This window comes from Colobus angolensis, unplaced genomic scaffold, assembly GCF_000951035.1.
Source record: "Colobus angolensis palliatus isolate OR3802 unplaced genomic scaffold, Cang.pa_1.0 Scaffold311, whole genome shotgun sequence".
Taxonomy (NCBI): Eukaryota; Metazoa; Chordata; class Mammalia; order Primates; family Cercopithecidae; genus Colobus; species Colobus angolensis.
Window position 1 is genome coordinate 2,447,307 of NW_012116389.1, and position 16,748 is coordinate 2,464,054.

The following is a 16,748-nucleotide window of genomic DNA, read 5'->3' on the forward strand; positions in this document are numbered from 1 at the left end:
GGTGGTGTATCAGTTTTCTACCACAGCTATAACAAATTACCATAAATTTAGCAGCTTAAAACAACACAAATCTATTATCTCACAGTTATGTAAGTCAGAAGTCTGGTAAGCTCAATGGGTTTCTCTGCTTCTGGTTTCACAAGCCAAAATCAAGGGGTTGGCTGACCTGGGCTCTTATCTGGAGGTTCCAGGGGAAAATCCACTTTCAGGCCCATTCAGAGTATTGAGAGAATCCAGTTCCAGGTAGTTGAAGGACTGAGGTCCCTGTTCCCTGCAGGCTGTTGGTCAATTTCAGCTTCTAGGAGCTACCTTGCCCCCTCCATCTTTAAAGCCAGCTAGATACCCTTATCACGCTTTGAATCTCTCTACCCTCTCTACTTCCTCCACAGCATCTCTCTGAATAATCCCAGATGGAGATATTTCTCTGCTTTTAAGGGTTCAAAAGATTAGATTGAGCCCACCAGATAATCCAGGATAATCTTCCCATTTTAGGGTCCATAACAATAATCATATCTGCAAAATCTCTTTTTCATGTAACATAAAGCACTCACAGGCATAACAGCAGGAAGCAAAGGGCATAGACACCAAAAGCCTGTCTACATTAGGACAATTAGAGCCATGATGCACAGTGTCACATGTCCTTTCTCATTTAATTGTTTGCTTTTCTTGGAGTTCGTGATTATCTTAAGCTTATCGTTTTGTTTTCTACAGGCCTGTTAAAAAGGTTATTTCACATGAAGCACTTGTCTAATCCCACTGGAGCTTGGGCTTAGGTCCTTCCTGTGGCCAGGTGTGCCATTTCAGACTTCTATGATACTAAAGGTTCAAAGGTTCAGTGAGGAAGCCGGAACTCCCTGAGATCTAACCCAAGCCAAGAGTTACATACACACCTGCAAATTAGAGGGGCAGCCTCGAAACTGGAGGAAGTGATCTTTCCACCTTGGTGAAGGGTCAAAAGGAACAGAATGGCAACAATTCTGAACAGTGTACAACTACTAATAAAAAGCTGTATCGTAACACAGTACACAGCTACTAACACATATTTAAGCATATCCCTCGAGATTTTATTTGCAAAAGCAAAAACCCAAAACAACCTAAAGGCCCATGATCAGGGGACAAACAAATAAGTGGTAACATATTCATACTATAGAACGTGATAGAACTGTGCTGTCCAACACAGCGACTGCCAGGTTCATGTCCACGTGTAGCTATTACAATTAAAGTTCAGGGGCTGGGCGCAGGGGCCCACATCTGTAATCCCAGCACTCTGGGAGGCCGAGGTGGGTGGATCACTTGAGGTCAGAAGTTCGAGACCAGCCTGGCCAACATGGTGAAACCCCATCTCTACTAAAAATACAAAAAAAAAAAAAAAAAAAAAAGAGACAAAGCTCAACTGGTGGCGAACTTGGGCAAAATCAAAATCACAGCATCAGAAAACCTTGGTGCTGAAAAGGCCCTCAGAGGTGGCGTGACCCACAGTAAATCAGTTGGCATCAGCAGACCTGGCTTTCACCCTCTGCTGAGAGGCCTCGGGCAAACAATCACCCTCTCTGAGCTGGTTTCCTTAGCTGAAAAAAAGGGATAATCGTTTCTGCCGCTAGAGCCTTGGCAGCCTCAGTGAATTCTATTTGGCCCTCAGGGCCCTGTGTGATCGGACCACTCCAGCCTCCCTGTCTCCGGGCTCGTCCTCCAAGCCTCCAGCTAAGTTTCCACGCACCAACACTTGTTCTTCCCTCGGGGATCTGCAGGCCACATCCCCTCCCCGTTCCTCCATCTCTGCTCAGATGTCTAGCTCCCCCCAAGTGGAGTGAGATGCCATGGGGGACTGAATTGTAAATCCAGCCTCCTCGTTTTACAGATGGGCCAGGGGGAGGCGGGCAGGTGGGGCTCTGTTCACCAGAGGGGCAGGATTTTGCTCATGTTACAGGCCAGTAGGCAGCAGAGGCCACCTGGACACTTTCCCTCAGGCAGCTGCCCTCACTGTCCAGCAGGGAACAAAGTGACTTGCCTGCTGTGACTTAGCTCTCCCTGGTTGGAAGTCCTGCTGCCCTGCAGGAAGTAAGCCCCAGCCTGGAGAAGCCACACTCCTAGGGAACATATTCCTGAGAGTCTAGGAGGGTCAACAAGGCTAAGCCCCAGGGACTCTTCCTTCTCAGCCTGGATTCTCAGAAGCTCCTGGCCCCGCTGGTGGGAGAAGAGAAAGCAGGTGGCCTCAACCCACTCTTTGTGCCCTACTTCTGGCATACCCTTCGGAAACATTCTGACCTCATCTGGGCTGAGCACTGAGACCAGGGGTCTGACCACCCTTGGCTGGGGAGGGGTTGGCAGGCTACTGGGATGTTGAGAGAGGGTGCAGTGGGGGCAGCAGCAACTCCACTCCAGAGCCTAGAGGGTGCTGGGATGGGTGGGATGGGAGGTCCAAGGGAGGCAGGCCCAGCCCCTCCACACTGGAGACCCTTCCTCCCTGGGAGTCAGCCATCCCAGAAGTGGCTTCTGGCTCTGGCATCCTCTAGCTTGCCCCAGCCCCACAAGATGCTGATGCTGCTGGTCTGAACACTGCACCTTGGGAACCACTGTGTTAGAGTGATAGACCTTTCAGTTAAGGACAGCATTTCCCAGCTTCCCTCTGCACCTGGCTATGCCCAACTGTCTGGGATCTGGCTGGTGGGATGAGAGCAGAAGTGACACATGCAACCGTAAAAGGTAAGGAGAAGTTTGTCTCCTTCCCTTCTCCCCTTCCTGCTGCTGATGGGAAAGCTCAGGCAGTCATTGTAGACCAGGAGATGGAAGCTGCATGTTGAGAACAGTGGAGCCACAAAACAGACGGAGCTTGGGTCCCCAAACCTCTGGTGAGGCTACTTCCTGCTTATATCAACTTGACCGCTGCAGGAGGCAGAAAGGGACTCCTCCCCTGCTTCAGTCACTGCGGCTTGGGCTGCCCCAGTAGACCAGCTGTGCCTCATGATCACTTTTAATGAAGTCAGCTCAGGATAGAGGGCTGAGGGCTGGGGTGGGGGTCCAGAGGAGGTGGTGGCTGGAGGCATTCAGCACTGCCACCTCATGCTGAGGGCTTAGAGGTGGGAAGGCCAGGGCCACACGAGCCAGTGGAGCTCTGGGGCTCCTGCTTCTGAACGGGAGGCCCAGGGAAAAGGACACCCCGCAGCGGGGGCAGGCAGAGCTCCACCCACCCTGATGGAGGCTCTGCCTCCCACACGCTCACACACTCGCTGACGGGCTGAACAGTGCAGCTGCCTGGCTCCTCTATTAGCAGCAACACTGCCCCACCCGCTGCACTGAGACTCCTGCCCTGGCCCCTACCAGTTTTCGTCCTGGGGGCTGCTCTCTGGGAGGCCGATGCCTTCCCTGGCTCCAGGCGTATCTTCTCCAGGTGTTGCTCCAGCACCACGGTGCGGTGTCGCTCCTCCTGCAGCTTCCTCTCTGACTCCAGGAGCTTGCAGTTGCTCTCCTCCACCCTGGTGATTAGAGAGGAGGGGATGCCACATGACCTGGTAGGCAGAGGCAGCCCCCACCCCACTTGCTCAGGCCCTTAGAGAGATGGGCACATCTTATGTTGGTGGTGATGGGACCTCTTCATTTTCATTGCAGTAACACAGGAACATGCATTTAAACGCCATATGGTTCTCTCCAAGGTTAAAATTTACAAATTATCAGCCCACTCCCAGCCCCATCATTCCCAATTCCTGCTCTCTAAAAGCAATCACTTATAACACTTCTAGCTGTTTCTTTTCATATTTACTGCCATATTTCTACAGACGCTTATGTTGCTATTTTTTAAAGGTTTAAATATAATCTTTTGACTTCCTGTCATGGAAAATGAGAATTTAGTTTTATTTTAGTGCTCTCCCCTTACCAAATAGAATCACCTCTACACATTTTTGGATGAATTGCTATTTGGTGGTGTATCAGTTTTCTACCACAGCTATAACAAATTACCATAAATTTAGCAGCTTAAAACAACACAAATCTATTATCTCACAGTTATGTAAGTCAGAAGTCTGGTAAGCTCAATGGGTTTCTCTGCTTCTGGTTTCACAAGCCAAAATCAAGGGGTTGGCTGACCTGGGCTCTTATCTGGAGGTTCCAGGGGAAAATCCACTTTCAGGCCCATTCAGAGTATTGAGAGAATCCAGTTCCAGGTAGTTGAAGGACTGAGGTCCCTGTTCCCTGCAGGCTGTTGGTCAATTTCAGCTTCTAGGAGCTACCTTGCCCCCTCCATCTTTAAAGCCAGCTAGATACCCTTATCACGCTTTGAATCTCTCTACCCTCTCTACTTCCTCCACAGCATCTCTCTGAATAATCCCAGATGGAGATATTTCTCTGCTTTTAAGGGTTCAAAAGATTAGATTGAGCCCACCAGATAATCCAGGATAATCTTCCCATTTTAGGGTCCATAACAATAATCATATCTGCAAAATCTCTTTTTCATGTAACATAAAGCACTCACAGGCATAACAGCAGGAAGCAAAGGGCATAGACACCAAAAGCCTGTCTACATTAGGACAATTAGAGCCATGATGCACAGTGTCACATGTCCTTTCTCATTTAATTGTTTGCTTTTCTTGGAGTTCGTGATTATCTTAAGCTTATCGTTTTGTTTTCTACAGGCCTGTTAAAAAGGTTATTTCACATGAAGCACTTGTCTAATCCCACTGGAGCTTGGGCTTAGGTCCTTCCTGTGGCCAGGTGTGCCATTTCAGACTTCTATGATACTAAAGGTTCAAAGGTTCAGTGAGGAAGCCGGAACTCCCTGAGATCTAACCCAAGCCAAGAGTTACATACACACCTGCAAATTAGAGGGGCAGCCTCGAAACTGGAGGAAGTGATCTTTCCACCTTGGTGAAGGGTCAAAAGGAACAGAATGGCAACAATTCTGAACAGTGTACAACTACTAATAAAAAGCTGTATCGTAACACAGTACACAGCTACTAACACATATTTAAGCATATCCCTCGAGATTTTATTTGCAAAAGCAAAAACCCAAAACAACCTAAAGGCCCATGATCAGGGGACAAACAAATAAGTGGTAACATATTCATACTATAGAACGTGATAGAACTGTGCTGTCCAACACAGCGACTGCCAGGTTCATGTCCACGTGTAGCTATTACAATTAAAGTTCAGGGGCTGGGCGCAGGGGCCCACATCTGTAATCCCAGCACTCTGGGAGGCCGAGGTGGGTGGATCACTTGAGGTCAGAAGTTCGAGACCAGCCTGGCCAACATGGTGAAACCCCATCTCTACTAAAAATACAAAAAAAAAAAAAAAAAAAAAAAAAAAAAAAAATTAGCTGGGTGTGGTGGCATGCTCCTGTAATCCCAGCTACTTTGGGAGGCTGAGGCAGGAGAACTGCTTGAACCAGGGAGGTGCCAGTTGCAGTGAGCTGAGATTGTGCCATTGTACTCCAGCTGGGCAACAAGAGCGAAACTCCATGTAAAAAAAAAAAAAAAAAAAAATTAAAGTTCATGCCATGCATGATGGCTCACTCCTGTGCTTTGGGAGGCAGAGGTGGGTGGATCACTTGAGCCCAGGAGTTCAAGACCAGTCTAGACAACATGGCAAAACCCCATCTCTACAAAAAAAAAAAATGCAAAAATAAGCCTGGCATGGTGGCACGTGCTTGCAGTCTCAGTTACTTGGAAGACGGAGGTAGGAGGATCACTTGAGCCTGGGAGGCAGAGGTTGCAGTGAGCCAAGATCGCACCACTGTACTCTGGCCTGGGCAACAGAGTGAGGCTCTGTCTCGACACAAAGAAAAAAAAATAAAGTTCACGAAAATTGTATAAAGATTCAGTTCCTCAGTCACACTAGTGATATTTCAAGTTCTTAAAAGCCACAAGTGGCTAATGGCAGCTGTATTGGTCAGTGCAGATACTGAACAACTCCATCATCACAGAAAGTTCCACTGGTCAGTAGTGGAGTGTGTTAGTTATCATGAGAGTGGGTTTCTGATAAAGGATAACTTTGTCCCCACTTCAAATCTCCCCGTGTCATTTCCCTTCTGCCTTCCACCACGGGATGCTGCAAGAAGGCCCTTGTCAGATGCTGGCACCTTGATATTGGACTTTCCAGCCTCCAGAGCTGTGAGAAATAAATTTATTTTCTTTATAAATTACTCAGTCTGTGGTATTCTGTTATAGCAACACAAAATGGACTAAGACACACCCTTAGACACAGCTGGGTAACATACCTGAACTCCAGGATAAGGAGAAAAATCTTATAACAACAGCACAGCTAACACTTTTTCTGAGTGCTTTCCACGTACTGACTACTGTGTTAAGGCACTGCATCAGCCTTATTACGTTTAATTCTGTAAGTAACCAAGAGATGTACTAATATTACTTCAAGAAGACCGAAAATATAAATTTGAAAAAAGGTTGTCAAAGATCTACCAAAAAAAAAACAAAAACAAAAAATCGGGTCAAGTCAGGTTCTCAAGAAAGTTTTGTCTAACCTCCAAGGAACCAATCATTCTTGCTATTCTGACAATTCCACAATATAGATAAAATAGATGGCTTCCTATAAGTTTATAAAAAACTTGATTTCACAGTTAATACTAGGGTAAATGTATTAGTACTGATGCATAACAAGTTACCACAAATGGTGACGTAAAACAACACAAATTTTCCAAAAAGCATAAAGAGCTCCTACAACTCAACAACAGGACAAACAACCCAATTAAAAAGTAGGCAAAAGATTTGTGTTTCTCCAAAGAAAATATACAAATAGCCAATAAGCACATAAATAGATGCTCAACATCATTAGCCATTAGGTAAAAGCAAATCCAAATCACAAAGAGGTATCATTTCAAACCTACTAGGATGGCTATAATTCAAAGAAAGGAAAATAATAAGTGTTGGTGAGGATGTAGAGAAATTAGAACCCTTGTACACTGCTGGTGGGACTATAAAGTGGTGCAGCCATTGTGGAAAAGTTTGGTGGCTCCTTAAAAAGCTAACCATACACCGGGCACAGTGGCTCACGCCTGTAATCCCAGCACTTTGGGAGGCCAAGGCAGGCAGATCACGAGGTCAGGAGATTGAGACCATCCTGGCTAACACGGTGAAACCCCGTCTCTACTAAAAATGCAAAAAATTATCTGGGCGTGGCAGCGGGCGCCTGTAGTCCCAGCTACTTGGGAGGCTGAGGCAGGAGAATGGCGTGAACCCGGGAGGCAGAGCTTGCAGTGAGCCGAGATTGTGCCACCGCACTCCAGCCTGGGTGACTGAGCGAGACTCCATCTCAAAAAAAAAAAAAAAAGCTAACCATAAAATTACCATATGATTAAGCAATTCCACTTCTAGAATTGAAAACGAGGACTCAAACAGGTACTTGTACAGCAATGTTCTTGTAGCATTATTCACAATAGCCAAAAAGGTGGAAACAATCCAAGTGTCCATCAACAGAAGAATGGATAGACAAAATGTGGTATATACACACAATAAAATATTATTCAGCCATAAAAAGGAATGAAGTTCTGACATATGCTACCATATGAATGAACCTTGGAAACACTGTGCCAAATGAAATAAGCCAGACACAAAAGGGTAAATATTGTATGACTCCACTTATACAAAATATCTAGACTAGGCAAATTCATAGAAAAGAGGTTACTGACTGGGCGTGGTGGCTCGTGCATGTAATCCTGGCACTTTGGGAGGCTGAGGCGGGTGGATCAGCTGAGGTCAGGAGTTCAAGACCAGCCTGGCCAACATGGCAAAACCCCATCTCTTCTAAAAATACAAAAATTAGCTGGGCATGGTGGTGGGCGCCTGTAGTCCTAGCTACTTATGAGGCTGAGACAGGAGAATTGCTTGAATCCGGGAGGCGGAGCTTGCAGTGAGCCGAGATCACGCCGTTGCACTCTAGACTGGGCAACAGAGCAAGACTCCATCTCAAAAAAAAAAAGTAAAGAGGTTACTAGATGCTGGGCTTGGGGGGTGCGGTATGAGGAGCTATTGCTTAATAGTAATAGAGTTTCTGTTTGTGGTTATGAAAAGTTTGGAAATAGTGATAATGGTTGCACAGTATTGTTAATGTAATTAATGCCACTGAATTGCACACTTTTAATGGTTAAAATGACAAATGTTTGGTGTATATAGTTTACCACAATTAAAACATACATACACCGCGCAGATTTATTATTTCACAGTTTCTGTAGGTTAAAAGTCCAAGGTTGGCTTAGCTAATTTGTCAGTGTCTTACGTTGCTGAAGTCAAGGTGTCAGAAGGAGTTGCTATCTGATCTGAGGCATGGGATCCTTTTCCAAGCTCACTCAGGTTGTTAGCAGAAGTTAGTCCCCTATAGTTGCAGGACTGCAGTCTCCATTTTCTTGCTGGCTAATGAGTTGGGTGGCTGTCAGCTCCTAGATTTTTCTCCTTATTCTAGAGTTCAGGTATGTTACCCAGCTGGGTCTAAGGGTGTATCTTCATCCATTTTGTGTTGCTATGACATAATACCACAACCATCCACCGCCATGTTGTTCTCTCCAAAGCATAGTGGTTTTGTCAGAGGCGTTAGAACCAGAGCAACTCCATCTGAAAGAGGAGCTGGGTGAAATAAGGCTGAAACCTACTGGGCTGCCTTCCCAGATGGTTAAGGCATTCTAAGTCACAGGATTGAGATAGGAGGTCAGCACAAGATACAGGTCATAAAGACCCTGCTGATAAAACAGGTTACAGTAAAAAAGTTGGTCCAAACCCACCAAAACCAAGATGGTGATGAAAGTGACCTCTGGCTGTCCTCACTGCTACACTCCCACCAGTGCCATGACAGTTTATAGGTGCCATGGCAATGTCAGGAAGTTACCCTATATGGCCTAGAAAGGGGAGGCATAAATAATCCACCCCTTGCTTAGCAAATCATCAAGAAATAACCATAAAAACGGGTAACCAGCAGCCCTGGGGACTGCTGTGCCTGTGGAGTAGCCATTCTTTTATTCCTCTACTTTCTTTTTTTTTTTTTTGAGGCGGAGTCTCGCTCTGTCGCCCGGACTGGAGTGCAGTGGCCAGATCTCAGCTCACTGCAAGCTCCGCCTCCCAGGTTTACGCCATTCTCCTGCCTCAGCCTCCCGAGTAGCTGGGACTACAGGCGCCTGCCACCTCGCCCGGCTAGTTTTTGTATTTTTAGTAGAGACGGGGTTTCACCGTGTTAGCCAGGATGGTCTCGATCTCCTGACCTCGTGATCCACCCGTCTCGGCCTCCCAAAGTGCTGGGATTACAGGCTTGAGCCACCGCGCCTGGCCTCCTTTACTTTCTTAATAAACTTGCCTTTGCTTTGCGCTGTGGACTCGCCCTGAATTCTTTCTTGCACAAGATCCAAGAACCCTCTCTTTGGTCTGGATCAGGACCCCTTTCCTGTAACATCTTTCTGGTGGCCACTGAAGGGACTAAAGTGAGGAAACCGCCACCTCAAAGGTTAACTTTGGGTAAGTGTTGGGGTCCTGTAACATCTTTCTGGTGACTACCGAAGCGACTATAGTGAGGAAACCCCGACCCAAAGGCTAACTTTAGGTAAGCGGTGGGATCCAGTAACATCTTTCTGGTGAACCACAGAAGGGATGACACTGAGGAGAACCCCCAACCCAAAGGAAATAGACTTCAGCACTGATTGGAGGACTTTGGGTAAGTGGGGTGCATTAACCTGGGTAAAGGATGGGATTGGGTTAGAGGCCCAACTTAGGGGAGTTAGAGTCTCTCCTAAGACAAAGTGGGTTAGAGGCCCCTCTTAATAAAAAACAAAGAGGCTTGACTGACCGTGGGTTAGAGGCCCAACTTAGGAGGGTTAGAGTCCCTTCTAAGCTGTAGGGGGTTAGCGTCCCCTCTCAGTAAAATTCCTCTGGGTAAAGTCCCTTTCAGCTAAAAATGAGTTTGGCACTATGGGATGTTAACTGCTATTCTCTTTGGATTAATCTATCTTGCACCCTTTGCGGATGGCTGTGGGTGACAAGAGTAGGCACGTACAGGACTGTGGGACATGGGGAGCTTTTTCTTCCCTAAAAGGGAAAGCTGAGAGCTGATGGGACTGCTGGAAAAGATCCCTTCCCTACTGACAAGCTGCCGCCTGAACTTTTCAGTGTCGCTGCAATGGGTGGGTCTTTCTCTGGCCTCTCGGAGCACCTCACCTTCCCCACTCTGCCTCAGGCAATGCTTTCCTCTTTCTCTCTCTGTGCAGATTGGTAAAAGTCATTGTTTATCTCCTGTAAAGTTTTAATTAATCGGAAAAAGGATTTGTGAGGCTAGTCTTAAGCTGCAGCTAATCTGGTGTGCTTTATGTGTTTTTCTGTATTGTTCCGTCATAAAGAGGGGTACCTTATGATGGAACACAGGCTTAGGACACCCATAAACCTGCTTTTCAAGAGAGCCCAGCAAACTGGTCAGTTACTGAAAGATCTGCAGATCCTTGAAAAAACTGGATGAGGTTTCCTTCTTGTCTTGTAAATCCTTGGGAGCTTGACCTTCTAACCATGTGGCTATGCTTTCTGTTTTCACAATGGCAGCCTGGGTTCAGGGTTCAATTTCCAGCTCAGGGGATGAGTCTTTTATCTTCTGTCTATATTTATATGTATTGTTTGTGTAATGTTTATACATGAAAGAGCTTTAACTAATTGGTTTGAAAATAATAAGAGCTTAAATATTTTATCAGAAAAGTAAAAAATATAATGTCTTTTACTTCATATGACTTAAGTAATTTGGGGGAAATAAAGAGAATTTTAAAGATTATTGGTAAAATAAAAATATCTTCAAAAATGTAAACATTTAGTCTAAATTATGCAGGTCAGATATTACATTTACTAAATTCTTTAGGATCATAAATTGCTCCTTTGACTTTTGAAAATTGTTCAATTTCCTTACTTTGGAGCATTAGATTCTACATAAGGCCTGGGACATGTAGAATTAGCCATGCCCCCTAGCTATGCAAAGATGATTATAAAGAAAAGAGATTTTATGTAAGAAAGGATGTTGCATGGTAAATTCTTGTCCTAAAGTAAAATGACTACTTGCTTAAAAAAAGGAAATTAATGCAAGAAATGTTGTATAATTTGAAGCTTGTTAGGCCTCCTAAATGCTTCATAAACTGTATGACTTACCTGCTTTACAGATAGGTTAAGGCCAGGGACACATTAGAAGTTAGACGCTGGAAAGAGTCAGACCTTATCTGCACTTCTGTTTGCTGTCCTAGACTCCATACTAGTACATAATTAAAATCCCAAACTTACCAAGGTTTTCACCAAAAGTAAAAGTTGCTAAGAGTTGCCACTGTAACACGTAATTGAGACTACTGAAGAAACAGTTTTACATGCAAGGTGTGTAAACAAAGTGAAATGTGTTTTTGGTGAAAAATTATAAGAAGTCATGGGAATGTGGATTTTTCTTGCCTTGATTAAAGGTTAAAGGATTGTTTTAAGTTAGAATAAAACTAAAGGTTTAAGCAAATGGTGGAAGGTTTGTGAAAAATTAATTGTAAAAGAAATTCTGTGTGTGAACATATTGACTAAAGTTAAAGGAGTATTATTCAGTTTTTCCGTCAATTAAACATTAGAATAAAAGCACAACAGGTTTTTTCTTAGAGCAAAAACCTGCCTATGATCTCTTTAACAAAAATTTGTAAAGGGTTATACAAAGTTTGTAAGAATCTTACCTTATGGTCAAACTGATTAAGATTAAATAAATTTATCTATAAGGTTTTATTAAGAATTGGATTTGACATGAATAATGCACTAATGCAACAGTAAGATTTGGCTTATTTGGTATAAAAATCATATAGAAAGCATTGTCAAATATGAAATAGTGCTTGGCTTTCTTTGGATAATATTTGTATAAATGTGTTACTGGTATATGTTCCAAAATTATTTTTAAAACTCCTATAATTCTGATAGGACTTAATGAATGTTATTAATAATTATTACATAAAATCATGGTGTGCCACAGAGGTAATCAAAATTTTCTAGTCAATTGTGGATTTAATAGTGGCTGTCCTGAAACTTTTTATCATCTACAATTGTTTTCTTGTTTTAATCATCTTTAGAAAGTGGTTTATAATCAACTACAGGACTTGGACAGATGTTCTTAAATGCAAGTTTCTGATAACTTCGGAAATTGCAACATTAGAATAGAGGAAAAAACTTTCAGGACTCGTGGAGAGCTGAAATGTTCCTGAATATCAAACAGAAGTTAACTGCATCTACTAAACTGTAGAAGTCTAAAGTCATCTTTTTAATTTTGTTTAAAATGTTGCTGATCCTTTGCTTTGTTTTTCAGAGTCAAGGAAACTTTTCAGCTGTTTACAGCTTTTAACAATTGAGTAAAGTATACTCCTGTGAACAAAATTTGGAACATATTTGTTTCTATCTACCTGATTTCTCCAGAATTTGGAAACTATGTGTGAGTATTGTTAACTTATGGCAATGCAGTTATTTGCATAAGTGCAATACGAATCTGTTTTCTTTCGCAAGAGGACACAATTTGGAGAAATTGGTTATTTTACCAAAACTTTGATTGGAATGGTGTGCTTTCCTTTAAGGAATCAAATTTGACTCATAGAGCCAATAAAAACCCCTTGGGCAACTGACCTTGTTTATTCCTGTGAACCAACCAGTGATCTCCAACTGCTGCTCAGAAGAAACACGAGAGATGGGTCATGTAAAAATCTGGATCAGTATTCTAATTCTGGGCATGTATCAGAATTGGCTAGCAACCCCATATCAGCTTGGTTCCAACAGTTGGCCAGTTCATGGAAAGCATTCTACTTTAGTTTACTTGGGATAATTTTACTTATCTTGCTTTACTGTTGTGGAATATATTGCTGTTGTACTCTTTGTAGAGGAATGCAGGATGAGCTTACTGAATGTTTTCTTAAATTGAACACTTATTAATCTTCCAGATACCACATTTTGTTGGACTCAAGAGTTATGAATGGCCCTCACTATACTGATGCTTTCTGACTGAGCTCCCCACTACCCTGAACACAAGAGGGAGGAATATCATCGCCCCTATTCAGCCTGGAGAAGTTACAAAAGATGGATCTTCATCCTTCTGCAACCCTAAGGATTAATGATTCTCCTATAAAAGGGATGGGGGGAAAATGTCAGAGGCATTTGAACCAGAGCAACTCCATCTTAAAGAGGAGCTGGATAAAATAAGGCTGAAACTTACTGGGCTGAATTCCCAGAGGGTAAGGCATTCTAAGCACAGGATGAGATAGGAGGTTGGCACAAGATACAGGTCATAAAGACTCTGCTGATAAAACAGTTTGCAGTAAAGAAGCTGGCCGAAACCCACCAAAACCAAGATGGCAATGAGACTGACCTCTGGTTGTCCTCACTGCTACGCTCCCACCAGCACCATGACAGTTTACAGATGCCATGGCAATGTCAGGAAGTTACCCTATATGGTCTAGAAAGGGGAGGCATGAATAATCCACCTCTTGTTCAGCATATCATCAAGAAATAACCATAAAAATGGACAACCAGCAGCCCTGGGGACTGCTGTGCCTGTGGAGTAGCCATTCTTTTATTCCTTTACTTTCTTTCTTTTTTTTTTTTTTTTTTTTGAGATGGAGTCTCGCTCTGTCACCCAGGCTGGAGTGCAGTGGCGGGATCTCAGCTCACTGCAAGTTCCACCTCCCAGGGTTCACGCCATTCTCCTGCCTCAGCCTCCCGAGTAGCTGGGACTACAGGCGCCCGCCACTACGCCTGGCTAATTTTTTTGTATTTTTAGTAGACACGGGGTTTCACCCTGTTAGCCAGGATGGTCTCGATCTCCTGACCTCGTGATTCGCCCGTCTTGGCCTCCCAAAGTGCTGGGATTACAGGCATGAGCCACCGCGCCCGGCCTATTCCTTTACTTTCTTAATAAACTTGCTTTTGCTTTGTGCTGTGGACTCGCCCTGAATTCTTTCTTGCATGAGATCCAAGAACCCTCTCTTGGGGTCTGGATCAAAACCCCCTTTCCTGTAACAGTTTGCAGGAGAATGTCTTCAAGGCCAGTAAGAAAATGATGCTTCCACTCTGGCTTCCTCTGTCTCTGACTGCTAGACTCAGACTAAAAGGACTCATATGATTAGGTCAGGCCCACTCAGAGAGTCTCCTGTTTGATTAACTCAAAGTCATCTGATGAGTAACCTTACATAGCTCTGCAAAATCCCTTTTGCCATGTAAGTTAACATAATTGTGGCAATAATATCCTACCATATTCACAGGTTCTGCCCACGCTCAAGGGATGAGAAGTTTATAAAGCATGTATATTGGGGGTGGGAATGTTAGAATTCTGCCTACCACAGTAAAAATAGAGGTAAAAAGAAAGAAAATTAAATTCAATGGTATTGTAAGAGAGTAACACAACATAGTTCCAAGAACACTAGAGCTGTAAGATTCAACATTGGAATTAGGTTAAAGGAGATAATCATGTAATCCTTCCTCTAGATACTGAAGAAGCATTGGTAAAATCAGTAGCTATTCCTGATTTTAAAAACTCAAAGTAAAATGAGAATAGAAGGAAACAACACAATAAAGTCTTTTAAAATCAGAAACTAATAACCCATCAATAGAAGAATGGTAAATAAATAATAGTGGATTTACACAATAAAATATTCTGTAACCATAAAAGGAATATGTACTGACATGAGAATGCAATATACTAAGTAAAATAAGTAGCAGAAGATTATGCATAATATATAATCTAATTTAAACATTTATAACAAATTAAAAATTTAAAAACAAATAAATATAAGGATAATATAATGCAGCCACTGGACTGAAAACAAAAAGGAATATGCAGCAGCTATTGACGCAACTGTGGGGGAGGGGTTTCACTTTTCTGTTATGAATTTCAGTAATGTGTACATTTTGTTTAACTCCATTTATAATAGGGGAAATAATAAACCAACAGCGAAACATCATATAAAATAGCAAACCGCATTGTGAATTTCCACAAAATTTTAGGAATAAGCAGTCTCTTGATTTCTGTCCTTCTCCCCCATAATGTGCCTTCCATATCTCAATAAATATGATCCTTGCTCATGCAGTTGCTCAGCCCAGATACCTGGGGGTCACTCTTGCCTTCTCTTTCTTCCTCATCTTCAGCTTCCAATCTATCAGCAGGCTCTACAGCTTTTCCTGCAAATATGCACCAAAACCAGCTCTTTCTTCGTCCTCCACCCCTCTCCAGACCTGAGGCTGCTCCTCCTGCCTGGGATCTACAGATGTCTGTCAGCTTCAAGACCTCTAGGATGCTTTGGTATTCTGATTATTCTCTTTTGACCAATCTCTGGTCTCACTGATTTTCTTCAATTGTTAACGGGCCTAACTCAGCTAGATCCTAATTTGTCAATGTCTCTGACTGCGATTTTAATAGTTCTCCAAACTCATGTGCATCAATCTCATGAAATTCCAAATATTTTGAAAGATTTACCTTTTTGCTTCATAATTGATTTTCATTGTATTTCAAGAGTCTGACCAAAGTGACCCAATGCCAATGTGAAGTGAAGAATATTAAATAGTCAAATTATGAGTGTTTTGATGTTAAAAATTTTGCTTTCATGGGGTCTGTAACTGTGGGGATGCTGGTAAAAAATACTCAGATAAGGAGGTTTCCCCCTACCTAAGAATCCTAAGAATGAATTTAGCACAATGACACAAAATCTTCATGAAGACATACATAATATTACACATTATATACATAATACCATTTATATAATACTAAAGTGTTCTTTCATAAGTCAGATAAAAATATAAACAACTCTAAAACACGTGCAACAGCATGAATAGGTAGTTAAAAGAAAAAAACGTAAAAGTTATGTGGAAAAGAGAGTATACTTATCCTCACTTTTGGTCATAGCAAAGCAGATCAAAACAAACAGATCTTAGCACTCCTTTGTTAGCTTGGCAAAAAATGTTAAAGATTAATAAAACTTAGTAACTGTGAGGGTATGGGGAAAAATAGTTCACATTACTGGTAAGAATGTAAATTGATTATTTTAAAAGTCAATTTGTCATGATTTGTGAACATTTTAAATGTGCATATTCTATGATTCAGCCATTTCATTTTTAGGAATTTGTGATACGGATATACTCCCATAAAAATGTAAAGATGCATTTAATGTGAGTCTATACAAATACAAAAATTAGCCGGGCATGTTGGCATGTGCCTGTGATCCCAGCTACTCCAGGGGCTGAGGTGGGAGGATCACTGGAGAACAGGAAGTTGAGGCTGCAGTCAGCTGTGATCACACCACTGCACTCCAGCCTGGGTGACAGAGTGAGACCCTGTGTCAAAAAAAAGGACTAAGATAATATCCATCTACAAGTTCAGGAAAGTAGTAAGGAAGCCTGTAGTCTATCAGGGCCTTGGGAAATGGGGAGGAGGGAAGGAAGCACCAATCATGTGAAATTGAAACACAAGGGCAGCATTCATGTGTTCAGGAAATCTACGCCAATAAATTAGCATAAAGTACCAATCAGAGACCACTGAAACCCTAAAAGCTCCACAGAAACAAATGCAGAACACCTCCACAGAAACATTGTTAAAACCTAAGAACTCCTACAAGAAAAAAAGCCCCAGCGAAGACAAGCTCATAAAAATCACAAAAATCGAAACCACACAAGGAAATAATTTCCTACAAGGGGAGAGCCGACAGACACTACTTAGGATCCTAAGTAATGAAGATAGTAGAAAACTCTAAAGGGAATAAGTTCAAAATTATTAAAAGGAGAAAGGCAAAAATCGTAATG

At 42.8% G+C, this 16,748-nt stretch overlaps 1 protein-coding gene across 1 annotated transcript in view; it reads right to left on the minus strand.

Moving 5' to 3' along the window:
- CCDC13 (coiled-coil domain containing 13) overlaps positions 1-16,748 on the minus strand; it is a 69,229-nt gene that overhangs the window by 5,346 nt on the left and 47,135 nt on the right. The window contains exon 14 of the mRNA XM_011950964.1: positions 3,319-3,473. Coding sequence (XP_011806354.1) covers positions 3,319-3,473 — 155 coding nt within the window. The remainder of the gene's footprint in view (positions 1-3,318; positions 3,474-16,748) is intronic.